This window comes from Anopheles stephensi, chromosome 3 (assembly GCF_013141755.1).
Source record: "Anopheles stephensi strain Indian chromosome 3, UCI_ANSTEP_V1.0, whole genome shotgun sequence".
In the NCBI taxonomy this organism is placed as follows: Eukaryota; Metazoa; Arthropoda; class Insecta; order Diptera; family Culicidae; genus Anopheles; species Anopheles stephensi.
The window spans coordinates 56,179,662-56,206,812 of record NC_050203.1 but is presented as its reverse complement, the minus strand read 5'-3'; the positions used below and the strand labels follow the sequence as shown (position 1 = coordinate 56,206,812).

The 27,151-nt window shown below is 41.5% G+C and overlaps 1 protein-coding gene and 1 long non-coding RNA gene across 15 annotated transcripts in view; one reads left to right on the top strand and one right to left on the bottom strand.

The window, feature by feature from the left end:
- Positions 1 to 675: 675 nt before the first annotated feature.
- LOC118509959 (calcitonin gene-related peptide type 1 receptor) overlaps positions 676 to 27,151 on the bottom strand; it is a 98,268-nt gene continuing 71,792 nt past the window's right edge. For 8 of the 14 annotated variants that reach the window (XM_036051334.1, XM_036051335.1, XM_036051328.1 and 5 more), the window contains 10 exons: positions 11,880 to 12,215; positions 11,244 to 11,354; positions 11,039 to 11,145; positions 10,814 to 10,905; positions 8,047 to 8,173; positions 7,709 to 7,935; positions 6,797 to 6,970; positions 4,563 to 4,686; positions 4,252 to 4,374; positions 676 to 2,216 (listed from right to left, as the gene is read on the bottom strand). In XM_036051334.1, the coding sequence (XP_035907227.1) occupies positions 2,157 to 2,216; positions 4,252 to 4,374; positions 4,563 to 4,686; positions 6,797 to 6,970; positions 7,709 to 7,935; positions 8,047 to 8,173; positions 10,814 to 10,905; positions 11,039 to 11,145; positions 11,244 to 11,354; positions 11,880 to 11,982 (1,248 nt within the window). In that variant the 5' untranslated portion in view covers positions 11,983 to 12,215 and the 3' untranslated portion in view covers positions 676 to 2,156. Of the gene's footprint in view, positions 2,217 to 3,276; positions 3,317 to 4,247; positions 4,375 to 4,562; positions 4,687 to 6,796; positions 6,971 to 7,708; positions 7,936 to 8,046; positions 8,174 to 10,813; positions 10,906 to 11,038; positions 11,146 to 11,243; positions 11,355 to 11,879; positions 12,216 to 12,871; positions 12,971 to 27,151 lie in introns of all 14 variants that reach the window. The other 6 variants (XM_036051331.1, XM_036051340.1, XM_036051339.1 and 3 more) reach the window with 6 other exon arrangements.
- On the top strand, positions 3,719 to 6,899 carry LOC118509961. Its single transcript, XR_004905961.1, has 3 exons — positions 3,719 to 3,843; positions 6,412 to 6,691; positions 6,767 to 6,899. It is a non-coding gene; the product is annotated as an uncharacterized LOC118509961 (long non-coding RNA).

Sequence of the window (27,151 nt, the reverse complement as noted above, 5' to 3'; positions counted from 1 at the left end):
GCAGATGGGTTGGATGTTTCGGTGACATTTTTGGTTGATGTGCATACCGAGATTGTTGCGATGAATTGGAAATAAATGAAATACTTCAAAGGCTTCACCACTGTGGGTCAATTCAAACAGAAAGCGCAGCCGTGTGCTTGCAACAGGCACTGGGCGCCTCCATAAGGTACCAGGCGCCTCCATTCAATACCGGGTGCATTTAGTACGAAATAATCCTTGTATTTTATTTTTTATTGCAGAGTTTTTCAGGTTTGCTCCAGTTTCGAGTATTTTAAATTGAAACAAAAATAAGCTGTAGTGGAAAAGTCAGATTTCAAGCATGGTGTTGCTATTTGTTTTCTAGTTCATACTGAGTCAAATAACTATGTGATAATATCATTCAGCAGCATGCTCTGTGAATTAAATATTTCATGTCACTTTACTTCTAACAACAAAATGCCGAATTCCCAACAACATGTTGAAGTTTTTAAAATTCTTGCTACACACTGTTGCACGATCAACAATTCGATTCCCGGGAATTAATACCGTTCTGCTGTAAATATCTTTCCCATGCACACCATTCTCGCTCAACATGTAACAAATACCCCTTCGATAATATCTTAATTATGCATTCACAAAAGCAAAACTGGTTGTGATATTGTATGACTGTTGCCAGTAATTAATTTCCATACCGTAAACCAACTGTATCAGTTTACAGCAAATTCCGATTTATTTTTTTTTTTTTGCCACTCATCTTGAATTCATATTGTTTTACATGGTTTCAGTTTTGGTTTTTTTTGTTCTTACCTCATTCCAAGAGCACAGATACAACGTATTTACGTGATAGTTACAGTGTGGTACAGAATGATTTTTCCGTCTCATATCGATACGCATTTAAATTTATCTACTGTTTCGTGTGTTTTGCCTTAAAGATTTCTACGTTTTTTTTTCGCACATTTTATTACATGTAATAGTTTTATTTCACAAAGACATCTTTATGCATAACTCTTTTTCGGAGCGGGTTTGCTAGACTTTCCTTATAGTTGTTTTTTAACGAACAGCTTAACGTTATTTATTACATCTTTGTCTGTTTTGCTCGAGCCATCCATCCAGCTCGAGTACGATTAAGTGTGTATGTGCTCGGGTTTCTTTTTGGCTTTTTAGCACACCCCGGACATCGTTCGTCTAGGTTGCTCTGTGTTATATTTATTTAATTCACGTTGGCAAATGACACAGTCATTAATACACGTTCGAATAAGTTTCCCATTTGCTGCTTACCATTGACTACATTAACATTTAATATTATTTATTCGTTCGTATTATCATAACCGTGCAGAAAAGTACATTTTTATATATATTTGTCCATTGGAAACAATGCATCAGCACGTTAAAGCGTTCGTGCTTCCTTTTGCTACCTTTCCATTAGAAACAGCGATGTAAACGGAACGAAAGCAATTACAATATCTACATACAGCTCCAACAGAATACGTCTGTTAACGTACTTCTAGCTAGCGTCAAAGGGACAGGAACAGTTTTAGTTTTTGTGTTTCCGGGTAAAAATATGTATAAAATCCTTCTTACCAAGCGTTCTATCCAAGTCACCGTTTCGTTTTAAAAACGAAGCATTATCGGAGGACAACTCGTTTTAACCGATTTTGCGCACAGTAACTTAACTTATCTCTCACCGATAGGATCATTATTAAAGCTAAACCGAATAACCGATTGGTGGCTGGGTGCCTCGCTTAAAGGATCTCGTCCGCCGGTGCCTCAATGTCATCGGGAAACTCGGCCTCCAGCGTCGCGTGAAACCCGTTCACCGGTGTCGGCTGCCGGTGAGTGGTATGGCCACCATTTTTCGCGGTCGAACCCACAAACATCGGTTTACCGTCCGCCGCCAGTGGACGCAGATCGGCTACCGGTTCCGGTCGGAAGTGTACGCGCTGCGCTGTCGCGGTTGTAGCGGTCTCCGCGGTTGGGACGGGCTGTGGACGATCGATGACCGTGGTGCGTTGGTCGCGAACCACGGTGTCGGTCGGAGACCTTGGCGGGATTGTGCTGGTCACCGGATCCGACGGTTCGGAGGAGGAAGCAAGCAGCAGCGAACGCTTCCGGGTGGTGCGGTTCGGGAACGGGTTACGGGCGGATTTAGTTGGGCCGCGGTCGGTGTACTCCTTTAGTCAAACCTTCTCCTCACCGGGCACTGGTGGACCGCAACGGACGAACTGCAAGGTGACCGGCTGTGATTAGAGTTTGGGGATTTATTTTACACTTCGGACAGTACAAACATTAAACACACGAAGAGAAAGAGAGCGAGAGAGCGAGCGAGAGAGAAAGAAATACAAAGAGACAGAAAGAGACAGAGAGAAAGAGTAGAGAGAGAGAATGAAGTGAACACCAACAGTGTGTGCGTGAGTGCGATAGGACAAACGAACGGGCAGTGAACGGGTTGGAGTAAAAGCAACTTGGAGCAGACTACCAGAGGAGGTAAGTAAAGGAATGGAAAATTGGGAGAACAATGTTTTAATACACAGCAATTACGAGAAAAATCTGCTATTTTCCTACATGAGCGAGAGAGAGCAAGACGATCAAGAAAGTGCAACAAAACAAGGATTACTGTGAGAAAGTTTATGAAGGAATGAAAGCACAAATTAATGGAAAACAAAATGAAACATGAAAAATAAATTAAAAAGTGATGAATATTTGAAAATGTAGAAAAAAGAAAACAAAAAAACAAAACCACACAACCAGACATAACAAGAGTCATTAAAACAAGTTTAAATCGAATTTAAAAAAAAACATGGAAAATTCATTGAATGAAAGGGTGCAAAGAAAAAAGAGTTAACAACTTGAACAACGAGAAAGAGATTAAAAAGTTTTGAGAAAAATTGAATGTTGAAAATGGAAAACAAAACAACAAAAAGCAAAGCGAACCACACAACCATACACAACCATGAAACAATAAAAATCAGTTAAAAATGTTTAATCGAATAAAAAAAAACACGAACAAAAACATCGAATACAAAGGTGCAAAAATTAAGCGAAATCAACATTGTAACAACAACATTGTAATGAAGCGAAACAAAACACAAAAATGGTGGTCGAAAAAACCGGGAAAAGTTTGCTATTTCATGAGACTTTAAATGAACGCTGAGTAGAATTTGTGTTTGTGTGAGAACGTTTTTTTTTTGTCTTTTGTAATGTAATGTTCAAATTAAAAAAAAAAACGAAACAAATGGACAATTCAATCGTTTGTTTTTTTTCCGCTAGAGGTGATGCAATGAAAATAAAGATACTTGCATTCAATTTTTTAAAAACTCGTCTCAGATATAGCGTAGGACTGAAAGTATAGGACGAAAGAAGAAAAAAGAGAAGAAAAGTGGGAAAAAGAGAGCGAGAAAGAGAGAGAGAGAGAAACAGAGACAGAGAGTGATACAATTTCGAGCGGAAAACTATACAATAAACGAGCACAATCGGGATGGATGGATGGATGGAGGGGTTCAGGGGAGGCTTTGGAGGAGCGGGAGGAACGCTGACAGAACCGGTGAACTGAGTTCGTTCGTTCTTGGTTTGAGCTTAACCACAAGGTAAGGGCAGCGATGAGGGCGAGATAAAGCGAACCCTGGCAGAACGGCAGGTTGTTTATCGTGCCTCTAATCCCTGCCCTATCGTTCCCCGGTGCATCGTAGTGGCTGCACCTATACATACGCTCGACCGGCGAAGCGACCATCTAAACGGCCCTCAACAGCGTTAACGGTGGCCACGAGAATAAACACTGCTGGCGCCGAGTTAAGTTTTGATTTAAACGACACCCCAGCGACCGGTGCGGATGGACCGGGAACGGAGCGACAGGATGAAGCAGTGAGGGTGGGTCTGTGTAAACTAGCGGGCACACCGAAAGGGTGTCAGGGTTGGCTAACGAGAACGCCATGACGAAGGTGCGTCGTAGCGTGAGATAAGAACGTTTTGTGCACCTAATTAGAATTTCTCTAGAGCAAATAACGGTGTCGATTTGGAGTGCTCTGGCCGCGTTCTACGCTAAACGAAAGCCCCTTTTTAATGCAAAATCAATTCAACGCAAACACGTATCCTTGCCGTTTGCCGTGAGTGCACATTGCATCGTTCTACCAACATACGCGTGTGGTGCTTTGCATGTGTGTGTGTGTGTGTTTGAGTGTGGGAAAGCTGTGTGGTGCTATTTCGAAAAACTAAAACAAAATCCAAAACGCAAGAAAATCAAAACCGTTCAACAAGGAGAGGCGTTAACGTACTTACGGACACTTGCGTCGCGGTGTAGGAGTTGGCCCGGGTACGCAGGAACACGGTGCGCCATTTGCGTTTCACTTGTGCGATCACCTCACCGTTCAGGAAGCAGAATAGGACCGCCACAAACAGACCCTGCGGGCGAACGGGGTTTGTGGAAAAAAGAAGATCGTTAGATAAAAACTAGATGCAAACGTTAGCAAAAACAATGATGGACCACATCGAAAGGGTGGGGTTTGGTTTCGACAGTTTTATCACGTTTGCACTACGCATATGAGGCGGGGTTTGGTTTTGCTTTTGCTGTTGAGCTTAGCTCAACTTACCTGAAACGAGGAAGTGCAAGCAAGCATCGTTTCGTACGTTCGCTCGTACGGATGACCGTTGCCGGGACGAAACGGCGTAAGTATGTACTGGAGACCGAGCAGTGGAACTAGTAGCAGTGTTGCGCTGTGGAGTACATGGATATTGAACGAATAATGAATATTCAATAAATTTTTTAGACAAACTTGTGGAATAAAATTTAGCATTATTTTAATTCAGTAAATCCCTTTTTTTCGGATTATGATTTTTACTGTGAATTGTTCGCATTTCATGCTGTCAAAATGAAAATAGGAGATAAATGAAAATTAAGACCGATATTGCCTCGGCATTCGAATTACCCTATTTTATAATTAAAACGCAGGCATTAAAAGATAGACGGATTTCAACGACGACACTAGGTCCTAACGACCATCCTTCTGATCCTAATCAGGTTTGAAATGCAAAGCCAAATTTTTCAGCGGTCTCATTTGATTTTTCAGCATATAAAAAGGAGTTGAAAAATTGCAATTAAAATTGTTTTTTTTTTTAATTTGTTAACTTATTTTCCCCGAGTAAAACATTTAAAAATTATTGAAACCTCATCTTTGCCACAAGTTATCCTAACTTCGTAATATATCTCATAGTATGTAGAGAAAAGTTTTTAATATGGATCAGAGTTCGATCACGCATAGCTGTAAGCTATAAAACTGAAGTGAAAAACTGCTAAGGAAATTCATGGCATCAGGGGCTCTGCGATCATCCGCCTAAACGATGATAATTGCACTACTTCATCGTTCAAATCCCATACAAAGTTTTTACGAGTAGCCCAAGGTTTATGCATTTAGAAGGCAAACTTTTATCGATTTGACCGAGAACCATTTTAGTCGACATCTGCCAGAGTTTGTATACAAATTCATATGGACTGGGGCTATCAACAAGAACAAACAGGTTCATGTTTTTCGTTCGTTAAGGAATTTTGCTATTGATAAGATGACCCAGCTTGCCAAATGTCTACAGACGATTAATGACATTTGTTTGCATTATTCGTCAAAAAACAATAGCAATTCCACCACCGGCACCAAGTTTAAAGCTTCCACCACTCTCAATACCCTTCCCTCGATGGGAACGATGCCCTAGGAATTGCTTTGTCAAGTCAAGCAATGAAGCCAGCTTAGAATGAGGAACAAATGAGGCTTGTTTAAATGACAGTTAGCACATCATGAAACAAAGATATTCTTACACAACCTCAGCCGAGATCAAAAGAGTCAAAGTGGAAAGTGCACTGGTAATCACGCGGCAAGACCCAGTATCGAATCCCGTCCTAACTGCAAGCTAGGTTATACATTATGTGAAGCAAACCATTGATGGCAAACGGCAAAACTCTTGACCTTGTACTGCGAACGAATAAAAAGCAATCAGAGCTACCTTACTCAATCGTTTTCTAGTCATATGGTATCTGAATTGGATTGCCCTACGAAAAGAATCCTCAGATGGGAAGAACTGCAGGATTGCCGAATGCTTCTTGAACGTAACATTTGAAACAAAATGTATCCAGATATCCTCCCCGTTATCAAATAATCAATCGTATTATTGTAAAAATAGCTTTAGTCTTCAAGCATCTCAGGTATTTTTTTATTCATTTTCGTTGATTCAATGAAGCTTGAGCTTAAAAAGGCTACAAAATAAAGCTATAAAAGTTTATCCATTGCAAGGTCTGGTGCCTCTAAATAATTCTCTTGACAAATAATACATATTATAGTAGCAGAATCTAGTCCTGAGAGTCTAGATATAAGAGGCTATCTCAAACTTATAACAAACTTGACCATGATCGTACTTTAAAACCTAATCAATATTACACTCTATATTCTACAGGATGAAGAGCAACTTTTCGGCTGAAAAAAAAAATACATCCAACCATTTGCTTACCAAAACGATCCAGTTTTGTGTTTTACTGTGCCACAGCAGCATGACTAATCATACCACCCGAGATTGGTTGTTCCTAATGGCAATTGTTGTCCCATAAGTAGACAAACCGAAACTCACTCGAGCGTACAGGTAATCATGTCCGGAAGGCACAACCCCAACTTCCCAAACTAAGCCCCAAAACACATCTCATTCAGTGCAAACTAACAGGCAAAAACGTTTGTACCGGGTATGTACGGAACGACTTTTCGAATAAAGAAAAACCAACAACAACAGAAAAACCTAAATAATATACCAAATACAGGTCGAGTAAGCTCCATCCTCGCATACTTACCGGAAGGCTTGTAGAATCGTTCTCGACGGACCGGCACCCTGCGGACCGGCCGGTGCCTTTAGCTTCAGCAGCAACACTCGCATGATGTTGAACAGAAACACCAGGTTCAGCAGCATCGAAATGCACACCGGTCCGACGAACACCTTGTTGAAGGAACTATCGTTCATCCAGCATCTGGGAATGGAAAACGAGCCGTTAAAAAAGCGTAGCAAGTAAAGCGTTCCAACAGAACCGAGATTAGAGGTTAAGGGGTTTTGTTTTAAGCGAATGAATAAATGAATGCCGTACGAAACGGTGGAAAGTAACCGGAGCTGTGCTTGGCTCGTCATGCCGGGAGGTAAGCATGTGTTTTTGCTGGTAAGCCAAGGCAGAAAAAAAACCGACACACGAGGAATTTACATTGTTTAAGTAAGATTTTTCCTTTTTTGTTTGCTTTTGCAACAATGTAGCCGGATGTTGCAGGCATGTAAAAAAGTTAAGTGAAAAACTGGATATTCTATATGCCTGCGGAAAAAAAGGGCAAGCCTTCAAGTAGATAGTGTACGTTACACGTGTGTAAACATGGAAATGAATTAAAGAATTTTTTAAATTTAATTGATGCACTTCCTTTCGGTCCTGGCGCCTCGACGCCTTCATGCCAACCATCATAACTATCAGAGTATCCATGATGGAGTGCGGAAAAAAGCAAAAGCGTCCATGCAAATGCGATTGCAAATATAGCCTTTTAATTGGATCATCAATCGCAAACACATCAACGTTCGCCTGTCCGCCATCATCCGACGCTCGGATGAACCGCATGGAACCGGATGACGTTTATGATGGCGACCGGGGCAGCCATTATACGGAATGAGTTTTTATTTATTCAATACACTTGAGCCACACACACACACACACACATACGTCTTCACTTACTCTATTGTATCGTGCGGTGGACTGACGTAACCGCGCAGGAACCCGTACAGGACGATGAAGAAAGCGGGCGAGCCCCAACCGAGCGCCAGCAGCCATTTGAGAAGCTTCTTCTCCGACACGAAGGCCGACACGAGCACCGTGTGAAGATAGAAACCTTCGCACAGCATCCAGGAGTAGTTGGTCAGCAGGAAGTAGTGCAGCACCAGATGCAGTGTGATACAGCCAGCCTGCGTTTCGGTCGCGTCAAACCGATGAAAAAGCAAACGATGGATTGTTAATGTGTGAAGGTGAGAGGGTGTGTGTGTGAGTGAAGTGGTTCGGTTAGAGCCGTAGCTTACACCGCTTTGCTTGAGGAGATCGAGATCGGTCAGGACCAGCCGGTACCACAGCAGCCAGAGGCAGTTGTTGCAGGCGAAGGATACGAACAGGTTCATGTGTAGCGTTATTCGTGCGCATTTCAACGATCTGGAAGAGAGTGTGAGAGAGATGGACAGTAAACCGGAAGTTGGCTGTAAGGGACAGGATTATAATCCAATAGCACACGGTGGGTCGTGTTTTATTGAATTTTGCTCGCCGCCTCAGAAAGGTTTAAGTTAAAGTTTCTTCTTGGGGGTTTTGGGCTTTTGAGATGGGCGTTGCATCGGAAAGGTGGACAGACATCCGTGTAACCATACCCGGTCACGCTGATGGTGGCTAACATTAATCGTGATTCCTTCCTATGGGGAAAGGAATATAGCGACCACCTGCAGCCATCTCGCCAGGTAATGTAGATTTTAATAAATGCGACAAGCGTTGCTGACATTATCAGGCGGAAGCAGCAGATTAACCGGTGTCGTACTGGTTACAATGTACTTTTGTTTAAAATTTTATTAAAAACCATTCTGGGTTACCGTTCTGTGGTTCGGAAAATTGAGATGGTCTTTTGATTTAATCAGTAGATCGTTAATAACCTTGAACACAAGTTAAAATCATCATATTATATCGATAACATTTAATTGTTTTTCCTTGTATTATATTGTATTTATATTGTCCTTGTTATTATATCGATAACATTTAATTTCCTGCACTACAACCTCGAGAGATCTCGGCCTGTCATTACTGGCTTTCTGTGACTTGATTTTACCCGTAGCATAGTAGTCAGCCCTGCGTACGGGGAGGCGGTCTGGATGGGATTTGAACCCCGGTCCTGCCGTGTGAAAACCGGCGCCGTTATCGCCTCGGCCACCGGACCGCCCCTATATATTTATATAAAATTACATTGATATATTTATATAAAATATATATAACATTTAATTTATTTTATATAAAAAAATTTTGAAGTAAATTCTTTCTTTTTATGCATTTTCTCTTTAATTATAACTTCTGAAGCAATGTCTGACGCATGGAGTATTTTTTAAATTTAAAAAAAGTTGATCGTAATATGCCAAAATTTAAAAAATCCATTAAAAAACTGTTTAAAAAGTTTTTTGATAAAATAAGCTAACTGACACAGACAATGTCAATCCTTTGATTCATACTACTAGCAAATAATTTCTTGAGAGATACTCGAAATTTTTTTTCTAAGCAATTTAAAGGTAGTATTCCTATCTCAAAAAATCTCAAATATAATACTCTCTGAGTTATAGCTGGAATATCATTTCTGGGTAAATGTTGTATACAGATAAGATGTATTATTTTCATCGAAGCTTCTCTGCCACTTCCACTGTCAGTTGATCTCGAGTGTAGAGTCTTCTTGTTCTTACCGTTGAAGGATAAAGACGTTCTTCAGAATTAGATACTTTAACTTTTGTAATTTTGCATCGATTCTTTATTTTATTTTTTACTAAATAAATTCTTAGAATATTAATACGGCTTAGCAGTTTTACCTCCATAAAAAAATATGCTTTGAAGAATATCGACATTTTATCGTAAGCTTAAGCTTTCGTTGATGTTCAATAGAAACTCCGATCCGAAGTTACAGATTGTTAGTTTTACGGCTTGAAGCCATATTGTAAGGAAAAGCTAAAGAATAGCGTAAAATTCTTGCAAACTATTTGACTGCTAAATGAATGAATTTTTTGAATTATTAATTTTTTTCTCCAGAAATTTTTCGAAAATTTGGGGGGAAAACGGCTTTAATTTATAAACATCAATGCGGACACTAGGCTGTCAAAGTTGGTCCAGTTGTAGCTAATGTAGCGTCCAAAAGAATCTCTCAAATAAGGTCGAGCAACACATTTTTCGACCAAAGAAACGGTATATTAAACATTTTAAATTGCGTTTATAAGTTTCATTTAAAACATAATACCCAAAATCATTCTGTAGGCTGATTCTGATTCTGTAGACCACATGATCATTTTATCCCTTTAATAAATCTGAAATCATTCTCTCAGCTACAATTTAGTTTTTATTCATGAAGAATGGTTCGTCCGTATAATAAGCATAAATTGTTTATGATAAATTAAGAATCAACTATCTTCCGCCAAAAAGACCAAAAATGCGCAAACTTTTATAATATGTTAGAAATTTGCCTGGTTTTTAAGAAATAAGGACTGATTGCAATTTTAATTGACAATAAAGAAGAATCTACTAAATTTCGCTTGGCTTTGCAGAACATATGAAGAATCCTTGAGCTCTCTAGAAAATAGAAATTTATTTAAAAGCTCATAGAAAATGTTAAAAAATAACACATGAAAACTGAAGGAACAACCAAAAATGATCGTCCACTTTGTCAAGAGAGTAAAGAAGCGAATGAGGGCTCAAAGACCCAAATCATCTAAAAATAGAATAAATAAAAAAAACTTTGTGAAGACTCATCACAATTCGCCTTAAATCGACCTCTGTTACGACTTGTCTGCTCAGTAAATACTAAAAACCCCTTCCGCTGATTATGCAAGATAGCAAGCCGCCGCTCATTAAGTCCACCGATGTATGTACGGACGGTGCGGTTTCATAAGCTGTCCAACCTTTTATTCTACCGCTAACGCGGAAACCCAATCATCAGGCCAAGCCCTTGTTTCCCCATCCCCCCCCCCCACTTTTTTTGTTGGTTTGGTCCTGTAACTTAACCCTAATGAGCGTAAACGAAATTCATTAACCCGTCCGGGCGCTGAAACGAGCGCTTACCTAAAGTAGCTTAAAATAGCGAGCGATAGCAGGATAGCTATCAGCGAGATGGCATATCCGGTTTCGTATATTAGGTTCACCTGTTTCCGCCACTGTTTTGGGTGAGAAGAAGGAGAGGGAGAGTGAGAGAGAGAGAGAGGGTGTGATAGAACGGATGTAAAAAAAAACGATAAAAACAAACGACGACGACGTTAGAAAGCGATCGGTGCAAGCGTCTTCGCCTACCTCGTAGTCGTCCAGGTTGATGCAGGTTGTGTAGTTGGACCAGCTCTTGTTCGTCTCCGGATGCCGGAACCATTCACCGGTCTCGCCGCACACCTTGTGCGCGAACCCTGCCGACGGATGAGCGAAATGCACGAGACAAGAAGGATGAAAAGCGTCCACTTCCGTGGGAGAATGGAAAATCGATCGCAAACGGCAGTATACTTACTCGTTGGATCGAAACCTGATATGAAGCCTGGGCAGAGGGCGTACGCCGAGGTGCCTGCCGCCGTATCCGGCCAACACAACCACCCATCCCACGTCCCGGGGCAGAAGAGACCTGTGTTCAGGGGGAAAAAATGGGGATGAAAAACAACGGACCAATAAAGATATCAGCGTTCTAGCAAGGGTTGACCTCACTTGGGCAGGGTAAGAAATGTTACTTCCTTCTTCCGGACGACCAGACGAAGCCGATCGATCGATTGTAACAATAATAATTCAACCTTCTAATTAACTGTAAATCCAATCATTATGCACTCTCAGTTGCATTTCCCCTCCCGCACTAACCGACCGGTTCCGTTTCATCGTACCCTTTTTGTCGGTGTCTAATGCATAGAACCACATTTTCTTGCAGCTTTCGTTATGCGTTTCCCCGTTTTTGCGTTGCGTTGCGTGTGCTCCTAGCAAGCACGACTTCGAACCGATGCACCGTTCCGCCATCATTAATCAGATAAACTTTTAATTGGATTTTCACCACGATTCTATCTTTTGTTTGCGTTTCGTCGGTGTGGTGAGTTTTCCCCGTTCGGGTTTCCCCGTTCGGCACCCCATGATGCTGCAGCCTAGCTACGGAGCTCACACTTACCCGATATCGTCGTGTCGACGGTTTCGTTCAGGGTCTCCAGACACTCGAGCCGTTTTTGTGCGATCACATCCACCGATGCATCGGTCGTCGTACTGAGCGCCATCTTGCTGCTGTCGGCGGGAAGCGGTGCGGTGGGCTTCAAGGAAACTCGGTTTTGAGTGAAGGTTTTTGCTAACAAAATGTGTGTGTCTCAATTTGTAGTGTGTGTGTGTGTTTGCGTGAAGGATCGGGGTTTTGTCACTTGCAGCGCCGTCCCGGGATGGCTTGGTACGCGTGCATTTGCTTAAGTGAAAGCATATTACACCGCTAGTTGCGTGTCAATACGGGGCTGTCATTCTGAAAAGAGAAGCAGAAGGGATGTTGTGCTGTGAATTAGTTTCCTGCCGGGAACAGAAATTGGAGTACGCGAGTGCTGTGTTTATAGGAGACTTTATCGGGCGAGGTTCCTTCCGGAACGTACGATAGGTTGCTTCCTTAGCGCTGTTGAGAGAATTATTCGCTTAATGTTTGACACAAGATCATATACATTTCTTACGAATCTTTGATAATTTAAGGATTTTATCTGAAATTTCGTAATGTCTTTAAAATGGAACATCGAGACATAGTTTTGTCAATATTTTCCAAGGTTTGAACATTGAACAATTTTGCTCAAATGCATTTCTAACAATGAGATCTCTAATGCTAGTTGAAAATAAGGGTAAATGGAGACTCATGAACCAGATCCAGAAAAAAGGTTCAATTGCAGTGTGAGAACAGTGTAGTAGAGAAAAATATATTTTCTAATCACTGCACTGCATCTTTTAAAGTTTAGCTCTCAAAAGATTTTGAATTAAAATTGCTAATAATCCTAGTCTCTTTCTGTTTATCTCTTTTCTGTTTTATTCAACATTGTAAAGATATTTCAGCATGTGCTTCCAACGCTTGAGGCTGCTTCTTGGAAGTTTGACATAACAACCTCGAAAGGACGAACATGTGTCTTTGACAGAACTTACACGATGCTAGTGCGGCTTGAGTAATGCGGATGATTTTTTAACTACGTTAGAAATCCACAGGCATCGATGGCTCTTTAAGCATGAAACGGTCAGTTTGTCCTTGAAGAAAAAAAGTTTCTTTAATAAATTAAAACAATAATGAGGAAAAGGTCCAAATAGGATTAAGTAGGATTAGGAGGGAAAAAGCAAAAACCCATCCGGATTGATGTGGACTGACTGTCCAACTACGCGGAATCAGTAAGTCTAGTAAGCTAGAAATTGCAGTCATATCCTTAAAAGGCGTGGAGTCAAAAAGAATAAAGGGAGGAATAATGGTTAAAATTGGTCCACTTTTTCAGTTAGCAGTCTGTGGGACTATTAAAAATCATATTGCGTTAGAGTTACGTTAGCAATGTCCTGAAGGCTTGAATTTCCGTTTACAGAGGCGATATATGGTAGATAATTGGAAAACCTGAAATAATTGTAAGTAATATGTCATTTTGGGGATAAAGTCTTATCTTTCCTTGAAATACGACAAATAGAAAAATACAAATTGAAGTCAGGAAAGGGATTGAATTTAAACACAGTTTTTAATAAGTTTTGACGTTTGAGAGCCACAGTCTGGCATCTTCGTTATAAGATAATTTTTCCTAAATTGTTTATTTTTTTATTTAATTAAAACCGATGAACAGATAAGCTCTCTCAGCTGCGCCTTAGCGACCGAGTTGAGCAGACGACACGTAGTGACGAATGGGTCACGCGAACCATACGAGTTCCGGGGCTCCGCGATCGATAGCATTGCCCGAGACCTGAGCGACCTGGCTGACACGTATACACTCACCGACTAGAGGAACACTGCACCATGGAATCTTTGTTACCGTTGAAAATTCAGATAACGAAGGCAAGTCTGGTACGTGAAATGCGTTCGTCGAGCTGTAGCAACACGAGCAGCAGACACCTGGTTCTATAGTCCAGCATAGGATCCCAGCAGCGTAGGGTGAAGCGCGTTGTGTGGACTCGAGCCGTGCTAAGGAGCGGATCGAGGAAGCCCACCACACTATGCTTGCATTAGTGATCGAACCAGGGAACAGTGTAAAGACATATCTGTCTGTAACCAATCCTATCAATTGGTTATACCAAGCCAAGACATGATTCAGCTGTTCATCGAAAGACAGCTTCGTATCCATAAACACGCCTAAATTTTTCACGCATCTTGCGAGGATTTGTCCGTTTAATTCGGATTCGGATCCGTAAGGATTTTCCGGAAAATGATTGCATCGTTGGCGTACAACAGAAAATTGTCATCAGGAAGCACCATTGACAGGTCGATGATGTAACGAGCACGTACAGCAACGGCCCAAGATTACTGACCTGAGCAGCACTGGAGTTTACTTATTCAATGAGATGTGGCAGTATTTGATCGGGTTGGCTTTCATTTTAGAATCAAAACCAATGTTATTTGAGAGAAGTTGCAGCAGTCTCCGAATTTCAGAAATCAAGCGTTGAATCGCTGCACTGCCTGAGTGCATCGTACAAAATAATGGGTGGATGGATGGATTAAAGGGGTGGCCCGGTAGTAGATGGCAAGGCAGGACCAGGGGTTCAAATCCGATCTGGGCTGTTCCCCCATAGTGAGGACTGACTATCCAACTATGCAGTATCAAGAAATCTAGTATGCCAGAAATGGCGGACATGAATGCTCTTAAGAGGTCGAAGAAGAAGAAGACAGCATTAAAACTTATTTTAACTTTTCTATCTAATTTATACATTTAATATTCCTTCGTTTTTATGAGACTCATATAAACAGCTTTAAATCTTCATTATATTGCTTTCCATTGAATTGCTTTAAATTCTATCTTTGTTTCGTAGCTCAACCAATTTCGGATCGCTCTTCACAATGACCTCTGGTGGGGTTTCACTTTAAGACTAATTACAATATATTCAGGTACTGCTTACCTACTAATATGCCCTACTAATAATTACTGCTTACCAATACTAATATGCCCTAACTGCTATAAAATATTCTAATTCATCGCAATACATGCCTTCTTATCGCCTACTCATAGGCGCATTCCCAAACAATCTTTATAAACCCTGCAAACAATCGTTTGATCACTTTCCCACCATCATTAAATAGAAAGCACTACAATGACATAAACTGTGTTTGAAAAGCAAACCTAGAGTCTAGATTCCTCTCAGAACTGTACTCGCTTTTCACCGTGCGTTCAAATGGATAGAAATCGTGATGGAAATGAAATCCCCTTTCATGTTCACTTTGCGTTTTACAAGTGACTATCATTTTACTTTGCAACAGTCACAGCGAACGTGCAGCCGGTGGTGAGAATACATACACCGCCAATGAATGCGCAACTTCCCACCGGCCGACTGGCTCGTAGCTATTGGCTGGAAACCATTACAATTGACTTGGCGCAAGGAATGCACAGCAACAAGTCTGTACGGGAAAATGTCACATTCGCAAGACGGCATACTCAAGAATGCAGATCTGATTGAAGTGAGCAAATACTTCACTCCCATAGAACACTGGAAAACACTCGATAAGCGGTCCCGAAACCCGAAGGACAACCGGCACAGGGAAGCCGGTAAGCGTTCATCAATTGTTACCAGTTGAAGCATCGTGGCAACTTCCGTCATTCGACACCGCACAATACTGTCGTAACACAATCGATCTCGCTGCAGCTGAGACTGCTCATTTCACCATACGCAACTGTGTATGCGTCTTTGGGAAAATGCACAAAATGGGTTCCTGGGTAGGGTGGACTAGGTGGATTCCGCGGATGCAGGGATGCTCGGAAACGGAAGTAAATAGTGATGCTACCGCTATGTGACGGCCGGAAGCCGTCTACTCAACAGCTCAGTGGCATCGTTTCACCAGCGTCGAATACAGGCAGCCCTATGATTATCGTTCCTCGGTGGCTCGGTTTTGTGGTTAGGTTTCTCCAGCACCCGGACACACCGAACGTGGGCGGTACAGGAAATAGTATTTCCCGCACAACACCAGCCATAACTGTCGCCGGTCTTGAAATGCGCTTTCCCACGCCAGACACACGGTATTTGGCATGGGTGAGTGGATTTCGATAACGAAACATCACGAGGGCGGAATTCGCATTTTATGAGCTTCCGACGTTGCTGACGTGTATATCGCTCTTTGATTGTTGGATATTACTGGATTGATATGACTGTCAAATTAAGCTTCGGCAAAGTGCATCCTTTTCTGCGTTAGCGTTCCAGGAAGCTGGTACAAACGATTTATTGGAAAATGTTTAGACGAGACTTCATTCCATCTAACATTTCCCCCTCACCGGACCGATGTCAATTTACCGGCCTTTAACCCCAATCAAAGCCAGCTCAAGCGAAGTCCGCCGAAGACAGGAAGGTTAAGACAGTGATTATAAACTGTAATTAAAAAGTTTGTCTGGAAAACTTTCTCTTCCAGGGTAATCAGTTTCGCTTTTCTTTGTTTTTTTTTTTACAGTGAAGAATGACTCCTGGACTCAATGGTCAAGAAGCGAGACGCAGTTTAAAGGGAGCAGAACAGAACTTTCTGCTTGATGATATGCAGGACACAGGAAAAAAGCAATATTGAGATAATTGAAACGAGTGTGAGGCATACGATTATGCTTTCTTCAAGCTTCTCGTTCATGAATTTAATCTATTAGGGAGCTCGCTATTTCTCTCTCTCTCTCTCTCTCTCTCTCTCTCTCTCCCCAACGATATCGATCGGGAATTCTACGAAATAGAGATGATACCGACAGTTTCATCCGTGGGTGCAGAAGCTGTCAGCTGACCGGGCCAACCATTTTGCTTTCTATTACCTTCTCCTGTTCGCCTGACTTCTCGTTGTGTTGTGTATGATCTGTCATTTGATCATCCGGGCCGGTCGTTTCCGCCTGGACTGCGACCGGCCCAACGACAGCAGACAATTTAGAAGGTCAATACTAACTCAATTACGCTAATGGAAGAACAAATAAGCGTGTGAGGGGAGCAATCGTACGGCGCTCAGCTGATGTAGCTGCATGGGCCAAGGGCGGGTTTATTTCCTTCTTCCCGTCGTACGGCTTTTGCGTCCTTTCGCGTTTCTAGCAAATTCCTGAGGATGATTTGAACACAGGCGAACGAAAGGAGCAATTGAAATTTCATAAATCTAACAGCCTGTTGGCAGCCCGCCTCATGATTAACATCAATAATTCATTGGACGCAATCTTTCGCAGGGATGGACGTGCGGCAAGGCCTTCGAATGTTGCGTATGTGTGTTAGGCCAGCCCAGCCAAGGAAGCCTTTCCTTTCATGGTAGTTTTGGGTGTTAGTGATGCGCAACAAAGCCGTAAGTGTGAGAGCAGGATTTATGGAACAGGAAGGCATGATTTATACAGCAGCAGCAGCAAGGACGACGATGTTTTCCAATCATGGCCACTTATCCTTCACCTTAACCTTTGACACAGAGCCCGTGGTGAGGCAATTGAGCATTAAGATGGAAGTCTCTCACCGGGAGTTTCTTCGACGACTGTGTCCGACTGTGGGATTGATGTTGTGCTTTGAAGGTAATATAAAGACATCAAATTGTAGCTTATTTCTATCTGCTGGTTTATGTTTGACCCACACACGCTCGCACAGTGCTTTTATCGTTCAGCAGAAATTGTGTCGTCATTTAAATTCTAGTTCCCATAACAATTCTGCAATCAGCCATAGAATGATTTGTGCTGCGTTGAAATGATATTCATTATCATCATCTTCTTCACGTGCCTCACTATGCCGGCCGAGGCCGGCCGAGCAGAATGTAAGGCAGAATGGACCAGCAACACAGAAATCATCTCCATTGCGTACGGTTCTATGAAATTATTCCAACTTTGATTGCATGCCTGGGCATTCGTATGAAGCTAGCTGATTATTATTCGTTCCCGGAGCAAAGTTAGACGCAGAGACGAGGATCGTTGTTTTTTGCTATGCACGTTGTCGTTTTTTTTTCTAAAGCAACACGTGGACGACAATAGAATGTGGAACGGCATTATCTGTTGCTGGATTCATGGAATCTAGATTGAATGGTTTATTAGCGGTGAAGGAATTGCTGGTTCCTGTTTCCTTAAACACATGCTGCAGATTAAACTGAACCCGATAATGATATGGAGAGAGTAGTTCTGCATTAGTTCGCAACAGCAAGAATATCACTCTTGACGCGTGTAGCGTTAGAATCTGTGTTCAGGTTTAATATTACAATACATTTAATGTGAAACGAATATGGTCAAGCAATTGCTAGTTGAAATGCAATTACGGCTGATCATTTAGCAAAACTTAAAGTATAAAGAATATACAAATTATTTAGCATGTTTTCAATTTAAAAAAAATCATGCTAGTGTTGTAAAGCACTCCTAAAGTATCTCTGGACAAACTCTAATCAACCCATTTTTGTTTTCTTATTTTTGGTTGTTGAGCGTTTCTCATAAAACCCTTTAAATATGTTGATAGCTGCTAATTGATACAGTCATACAGCCTTGCTTGAAGTACCGAAAAAGTTCTGCATATACTCAATACGACTAAACATAAAATATGAGGGGTTAGGAGAACGAAATAACAGCGGCACTGATCTTCATAAGGCAGGATCGAGTTTCGAATCTTCAATCATCCTAAGGTAAATAGAAGTCAAGGAATGATAGACCAAGTCCTCCCAGTGGCGGCTCAACCTAAGAGCGGAAGGAGCGGCCGCTCGGGGCCTCATCGTTTAGGAGGGCCTCGTCTGCACGGCAAGTCCTGTTGTTTTCCCCTCATATCAAATTAGAGGGAAACCTCAACTGCCATTCCGCTCAGGGCCTCTGAATACCTTAACTCGCTACTGAGTCCTCCAGATATTGTAAAAATCATGTTCTTCCTCTTGAGTTGATAGTCTGCTAGGTCATTCTGGGCATCTAATGGCTTACTAGACTTATTGACATCATGCTGTTGGATAGCCAGTCCTCACTACGGAAGAATGATTTGGATGGGAATTGAGCCTAGTTCTACCTTGCGAAGGTCGTTGCTGCTACCGCCTCGTTCGCCGAGAAGCCTTCTAAAGAAGTATTAGAACATCGAAATAGGCCTCAAGATAGCACAAGAAGGTAAAAAACAAAGCTAAATTTTCAAGTACAACATCATCCTCATTTTGCAACAAAAATAGAAAGCGATCATGTTATACACGCTGAGAAACACGTGTTATACACGTTCATACAATATAAACATGTCCATTTGCACGTTCAGGAACTTGCAAACTTTATTAATTTCGAGGCGATTAGAATCAACGCAGAATAGGCCAACCTGTCCTGTCCAGACCTGTTAACGTTCTTATCGACTCAGTGGTTGTGGTTGAATGTCATCACCATCAGCAGCCTTAAGAGCTAACTGATCAGCCTGACCTCTAGGAATCTTTAATTAAAAATTGTTATATACCTACTGCATTGTATATATTTCAGGATCCAGTATGCAAAACAAAAATCCTCATTCTTTATAATAACTTCTACTTCAGAGTATCGTATCTTGCCTCAAAACACCGTTAAGTGCTTATTGCTTCCATGAACCAATGTTGATATAAACCTTAAAAATTACAGTACATTCAAGTTTCAGTTTAAGCAGCAAGGACGAATTATATTACCAATTTAGTTTCAACCACAGTTATTTAGTCATAAACAAATTTTAAACATTTGCTCTGCATCTATATTTATTCTTTCTTCTTCTTTGGGGCCGAGCGACCTCTTAGATCATGCCTGCCATTTCTGGCTTGATCCATGATGATCTGTTGCACTAGTTCTTGCATCACAAAGCTGCATCACTCCCAGAGTTCCTCAGCGTAACTTAATAGATTGAAGAATTTTTATTGAAATCTATCGGCATTTCCCAATCCAAGGCAACCGTTTTTTGTTGAAAATCTTGTTTTATTTATATAAGTCATAAATTTAATTCAATCAATATCAATATCAAAATTTACTAAAACTCATTTTACAACAAATTAAAACAAATGCATTTAACGATTCCTGAACATCCAATTAAAATAGTGCGCTTCAAGCTCGTTATTTTAAGCCTCCTTTTAAAGCGAAAACTGATCTTTTGCTCACTTTCCCTTTACATGTTTGCACATTTTAAACGTGCATTCACCAATCATTAACATTCCACCGTCGGTTCGTTGCCATAAGTATGCGTCTCCATCCCGACTGCTTCCCCAACTCAGTATTCAACCATCCCGTGGCCGGAAAGCGCAATAACACCGAAACCGATCCTTTTTGGTCACGGTATCAAGGATCAAGTTGATGCAGAAAAAAGGGAAACGAATCATCTCAAACACACACACCGTTGCCACCTATTAAGGAAGGATGCTACGTATTGGAAAATAATGAACGCCCCGTGAGAAGAGTGGGTTGGAGTATTCCGGTCCGATTTGTGCGGCGTTCCCTTTTTCCTGGCCGCCTGGCAATTTCATCTCCACAACCCTCGCTAGTGGGCTTTCGCAGGGCAGAAGAAAAGCACGATAGGAATGTTGTAGCATCGGACGCATGAAGAAAGCACGAATTTACCACCCACTCGTAGCCGATGTTTTTGGTGCCAGCGGTACCGAGCGCGGACGAAAATATGCGCCTCGGGGGGAAAAAAACTAAAACCTTCATCCTTCAAGAAAAACGGCGTTCTTCGGTGGAAAGCAAATTGTAAAGAATTTGGAATTCTTTGCGCGCAGCAACATTTCAACACTGTAAAAAGTTGAATGCTCCATCCGAAAGGAGGAATGCTACCGCGAAAGGCAGAAAGAGAGAACAAATTGTTAAGAAAAACACATATTTCTTAAGGATTTTTATTTGCTTTCTTTGAGCGAAGGAAAGACCAGGAAAAAACGTTGATTTCACATTTGCAGATATACGGCCTACCTTTTTTCACCGATACCGGAGATTGTAATTGATTAGAAGCATTACCGGAAGCGGAAGGCCTTTTCCTGCAGGAACACGTTGTAGATGTAGCATTCCTGGGAATGGTTACCACAGATGGGCCGATGTTTTTCGACCGAAATTTTCTTCCTGCTCATCAATTATCGACAATCGATGGGATTTTATTTAATTTTCACCATTCGCGGCTGTTCACTTTATTCATCAGCCTCATTCAGACACTCATTTCGTGCCATTATGGAAGTCATCGCGAACAGTACGCTAACAGTAATGCTGAAAGCGGAGAATGAGAAGCTGAAAATTCAATTTCAATTAGCGCTACATTAACATACCCTTAGCCGTACAGTTTGTTCTTGTTGCGAGCGTTCGTTTGCGGCCCCATTTTCGCAAAACCATTATTTGAGCGCTCCATTAAAGTCAATCCCAATCCTGCCCGATGATTGAAGCGATGAGACGGTATTATGCGAATTAATTCGAGCCAGTACAGTAACAGCAAGCGCGTGGCGCCACTATTTGGACCATTTGCTGGCCCATCAAAGAACTCAGCGCACCATAAATCACGCTCCCAGTCCCGTATCGAACGATCGATCAGCAAATCCCGCACGGATGGCGTGTGATTTGCCACATGTCTTTTTGGCCTGTCGATTGGTCGAGTGCGCAATGGATGGCCGTGGAATGCACAAATAAATAATTTAATGCACGGCCAGTGAATTATAAGTGTCGCATTATATGTAGCGTGATTTTTATAGCTGCTCTGTGCCGGTGTGTGCGGTTTGAAGCATCGTGATGATTCGCTGGGATTAATTGCCGATCGATGACGATTGATGGTGTCGAGTGCGAGCGATCGACTGGTGTAATTTATGGTCAGCGCTAGAAATGTTACACGTTGTGCGTAATGAATATGAATTATCGGGGGGAGTTTTATGATAACTCGACGGAAATTTGATGGTGACTTCGTAATAGCAGTCTAATGGTCTACTTATTATTGGATGAATACCATCAACTTTAATTACTGTATTATTGTACGACTGATATTGCACTCATCCTGGATACTGACTTATATATAATTGGCCGAAGTGACGGTCTTCTCACGGCTGGATTGGGGGGTTTATATTCCATCCAGACCGCCTTCTAGAATGCAGGACAGTGTATCCAGCTACGGGTTAAATCAAGTCATAGAAAGCCAGAAACGTTCAAATGCCTTACCGGCTGCGTTGAAAAATCGAGATATCGACAGACCCAAGAATTTCAAGAGTCAAAGATGATCCAGTGCTCTGAAGAGCTGAGGATCACCCATAAAAGCATCACTGGGCAATCGATGGTGTGCCATTAAGGAGTCCAGCGATGAGGACCAGGTTAGCATGTTTTAAGCGGTCGTCTAGGGATGGTAGCTCAAATAGGCAGCACTTGGTCAGGTACTTGGAAGGATTAGATTTCGCTCCTAGTCACTAAGCTCACGTCATGTTAGCGACCTAGCGGATTGGTCACTAACCAACGAGAAGCACAACGAGAAGGTCTAACTGTTTCTCGAACATCAATCGCGAGTCGATGAGCACGCCTAGATCCTTAACACAATCTTTACTCTCGATGATATGTCCACATATTTCACGAAATTTAGAATATGTTACAGTCAAGATTTCCGAGTGAAAATTGTAGTCCCCAAAATTCTGTTCATTTATTATAAGTTAAAAAAAGAGAAAGATCATTAGAAATCATTAGATTTCAGTTCAAAATCTTAAATAATTTAAAAAGAATAGTTAAACTACATGTAACTTTAACAGCCGACCATAGGTCATAAAAAAGTCTGAGGAAAATTTTACATTGAAAATACTTGTATCGCTTATACCATTTTCGCAAAGGACGAAGCTGGGACTGTGCAGAACATTTACAGCCCCTGTACCCACATATGCCTCTGAGACATGGACTCTGTCCAAAACGGACGACACCCTTTTAGCCAGGTTCGAGAGGAAGATGCTCAGAACAACGTTTGCCCCGTATTTGGCGGAAGGATAATGGAGGAGCCGCTGCAATGATGAGCCCTATGAGGTGTAGACTCCTGTGAGTTGGTCACGTCATAAGAATGACACCAGGTGACCCAGCCCATAAAGTCCTTTTAGGCTGTACACATAATGGATAATGGATTGCCAGACGTCGGCACTAGACCGTGATCAAGGATCGAGGATTGTTGCAACAGGCCAAGACTGATGCAAGAGATGTAACTTCTGTAATATGATTCTGTATTCGCTCACAATAATATTATGACGAAGAAGCTCGTCGTCTGCGTCAATAAATCATTCTCATAGCAGGTTTTGTCAGATATCTGGGAATTTCGGCTCTCAGAATGCATCACTTGATTTCAGAACCTTTTCAGACACCTACTTTCTTCTATCAAAATTTTAATTCGTAAACTAACTATATTTAGAGGCTGGATATAGTTGATTCCTTCATTTTGAAAATAATTTTAAGACGATGTATCCATGCCTCTGAAAAAATTGGTCCATATCTTGTGGATCATTTTCATTCTTCAATTTTTAAAATGATTTTTTGGACATTGCGACATCTCCCAGGAGCAAGCCCAGCTTCAACCAAATAATTCTGGAAGCATTTAATTATTTGTAGATAAGTCAAAAGAGGTTTTTTTTATGGATTTTAACACATCTGAAGACATGAAGCTTTAAGGTATCTTTTACTCGTTACGGTGAAGGCGATCTCAAAACCAACATTTTGGAACCCTTAGACCTTTGGGGTCGGTCCGGTGGCCGAGGCGACAGCGGCGCCGGTCTTCACACGGCAGGGCCGGGGTTCGAATCCCATCCAGACCGTCTACCCGTACGTAAGGCTGAATACTTTTCTTCGGGTAAATTTAAGTCACAGAAAGCCAGAAATGGTAAGCCGAGACCTCTCGAGGTTGTAGTGCCAAAGAAGAAGAAGACCTTGACTTTAAACATTCGCTGTGGTAGCAGATGCTGCGTTCATCCAACTCTCAACCTATGAAACATTTGTGAGATGGTCGTTTATTTTAATATGACAAAGCTCGATCGAGTTTGGAAGAGTTAATTGCCAGTAGGAGTCTGCAATAGGCATAAGAACTTGCAACGAGCCTTTTTATATTATGCTTGTGTATTATTAAACATATTTTGAAATAGACTTTATACATCCGAAATTAGAGAATTTCCATGACAGCATTAATTGTGGTTTTAACTTCGCTTTTCCATTTATTATTACGTATCAAAGCGGAAATTCCATTGCCAATGTTAGGTACATTCTTATCAACAATGTGTTCTGTGGCTCGTGCACAGTACACTGCGCTGTAATTGATTTCCATACATTGTTATTGCGGACAAAAGAAAAAGAAAAAACCCGAAGAAGCGACACATTGTGCTGGCGCGTTTCGTTTTCCCTTCCTGGAAACAGATGTTGCAAACAGATCCACCAAAGACCGTTTTCAATTTAACGCCCTCACGCAGAATTCCCGTTCACCGAGCGAAGTATGCATGATTATTGCTTGACGAGAATGCACCACACTAACGAGCCGAGCTAAATTGTAGCGTTTGTTTGCTTCACTCGCCAAACCGAACCCATCCGAGCGGCATAATTTGTGCGGTGATGAATTCTTAATTGCTGCGTGTAAAATGAGAATGCAAAGGCAGCAGCACCAGTACAATGATGATTGCATCCGCAAATTGAAATTCAATTGTTACTGGCTCAGAACGGTACGCTGAGTGTGGTCGGAGAATGGAAGAGGAAATTTTATTTTTTGAGCAGAAGATCTGCTTTATTTGTGTATGGAACAGTGTTTAAACTATTCCGAAAACGGGGAAAGCCATCGTCGGTCCCCCTTCCGCTGCGAGCTATTTACTGTGACATTGTGCGGCGAAAGTGTGTCAGCTTGTGTCATAGATTTATTGTGGCTTAATTCGTTTATTACGGCTGGAAGCGGCACGACTAGCCAACCGAATTATATGGCGGATTGTACGTAACAAGGTGGAAGCTATTCTAACGAGCAAGCTCATCAAATCCATACGAGTTAGCTACCAAATATGGGATAAACCCATCATCCGAACCCGCCTAGCCCCGCCTAGGCACCGAAAATGGAACGTTGTTTTGGGCGGGAAAATTCGACCGCACATGTTTGCACCAACCAACCAAACCAGAGCGTGGTAAACCAGCCAAACTAAAACATTCTACCAATATCCACCGATCGGGCAGCAATATTAGCATTAATGCTAGTACCCATATTTATTCACCCATTGATCCATTGAGCGTGAGAGCAAACGATTTTCTTTTCCTCCTGTGGCATTTGCATCATTTGCATTCGCTCTTTACACTCTCTTTACGAAGCTGACAATGCACCTGAAGCACAGTCTGTTTGCAGAATGCAATAATTAAATTATTTACAAAACCATCTCGCCGCCCGGGACATTCTGCAGCCGACTGCTGCATTTGCTTTCGAAACGGTTGACCACAGCTGGGCTGCGCATGTTGTGTTTACTGTAATATCCAGCGTACGGCTCCGGCCCCGGGCTGGATTAAAGGTTAGCACCCCATTTGCCGGTAATGTATGCAACGGTGTTTTAATTGCAACCTGGCACGGGGGTTTGCTCCGTTTTTGCAAGCTATTAGCGGGATGCGATGCGTTTCAATGCTTGCATGAGGACTTAATTATGCTTTTGTAGTGGGGAATTGTTGTGTGTTGCAGTGTGTTGCAGTGTGATTTTCCTTGACCTGGAAAATGGTACGCACAGGCACTAGGCAGCAGCATAAACTTTCTAATCACGGATGGTTATAAAGGGGGGAAATGGGTTTCTTGTTGTGAAATTCTGATTGTTTGAATAGAATTTATATGTACGGTGGCAGATCGAGGTTCAAATCTAATCTGGGTCGTCAGAAATAAGGGCTAAAAAGGTAATGATTTAGTTAGAACCGTTCTCCCGTAGTGAGGACTGACTAGCCAACTACGTCGCTTCATTAAATCTAGTAAGTCAGAAATGGCTAGCATGACCTAAGACGTCGTTAGGCTAAAAACTAAGAAGAGAAGTTGTAGAACGAGTCATGAAGTTGCATGGTTAAAGAAAAAGTTTACTTTTAAGGACTTCAATATTTCAGATATACTTGAGTCCAATGAATTTTTAATAACTCTCCTAAACTTACCAAAACATATATGTTATTAAGAACTAAGAAAATCACAGCAAATAATATTGATTTAATATCACTACGTAGAAAAGAATTAATACAATTAGATTATGATTGTATGGACAATACTGAGACATGTCGTAACCATCAAATGAATAAAAATATTATGTTGAGCAAAGATCGTGTGTATATGATTATCCTAATGAGGAATTAGATCACATCAATAACGAAAAGACCAGTTCCAGGGAACAGAGCGTCAGAAATTACATGTTCGCTGGTCTTCTTAGTAGCAATTCCCTCGATTACGGAGTGACTCTTAAGATCTTGCTCAAACAATGATAATATCATCGTGAGGTACATGGTGCATCTTTGAAAGCAAAGGTGAAAGCATAAGTAACCAATTTGAATAATTTGTTTAAAAAGACTGTGTTTGAAAAAAATTTTGGCTTGCATTCTTCACTGGCCTTCGAGACATGCGAAAATACGGACACAATACGGCCTCCTCGGTAAGCGGTGTTTCAAAGAGTGCTTTTATAAAACTTATTTTAGTCAAAGCTCTTGAATTTGAGAAAATGGTGAAAGTGGATAACTCAAATCAATCAAAATGTACAATGCAGCCGTTGCTGCAAATGGGCATAAGGACTCAACACGAAATGACAGCAATAAAATTAATGCTGAGAGTTCGAGTATCTGTAACTAGCAACGATTATAAAATGTACATATCATTATTAATAAATTGACGTATACACTATTACTCATTCTTAATAATCAGCGATCCGGTGGACGAGGTGACAGCGGTGCCAGTCTTTACATGGCAGGCCCATACATGGCAGTCCCATAGCGAGGACTGACTTTACAATTATGCAGTATTAGTAAGCAAGGTAAGTCAGAAATGGCAGGCATGATCCTAAGAGGTCGTTAGGCCAAGACGGAAGAAGAAGAAGAAGTTGTTATACGTATTGTAAATATCGCAGTTATTATTCACCTTAGTAAAAGATTGGATAAGCCTGATTCTTTCTCTGCTGGATGTGTTTCTTGACTACCAGGTTTATTACAGATATTCATATCTTCACGATTTAAAGGAACCTCACACATTTGACCATGGACATACCAAAAACCATAACACAAATTCTTGAAGGCATAATATTGGGAATGACCTTTTCCATACATTGAGGTATGCTCTGACAAATTGATCCCTTTTAGACAATTAAATACTGCGAGTCTTGCAACTCTTCACGTTAGACTCCAATGGCAA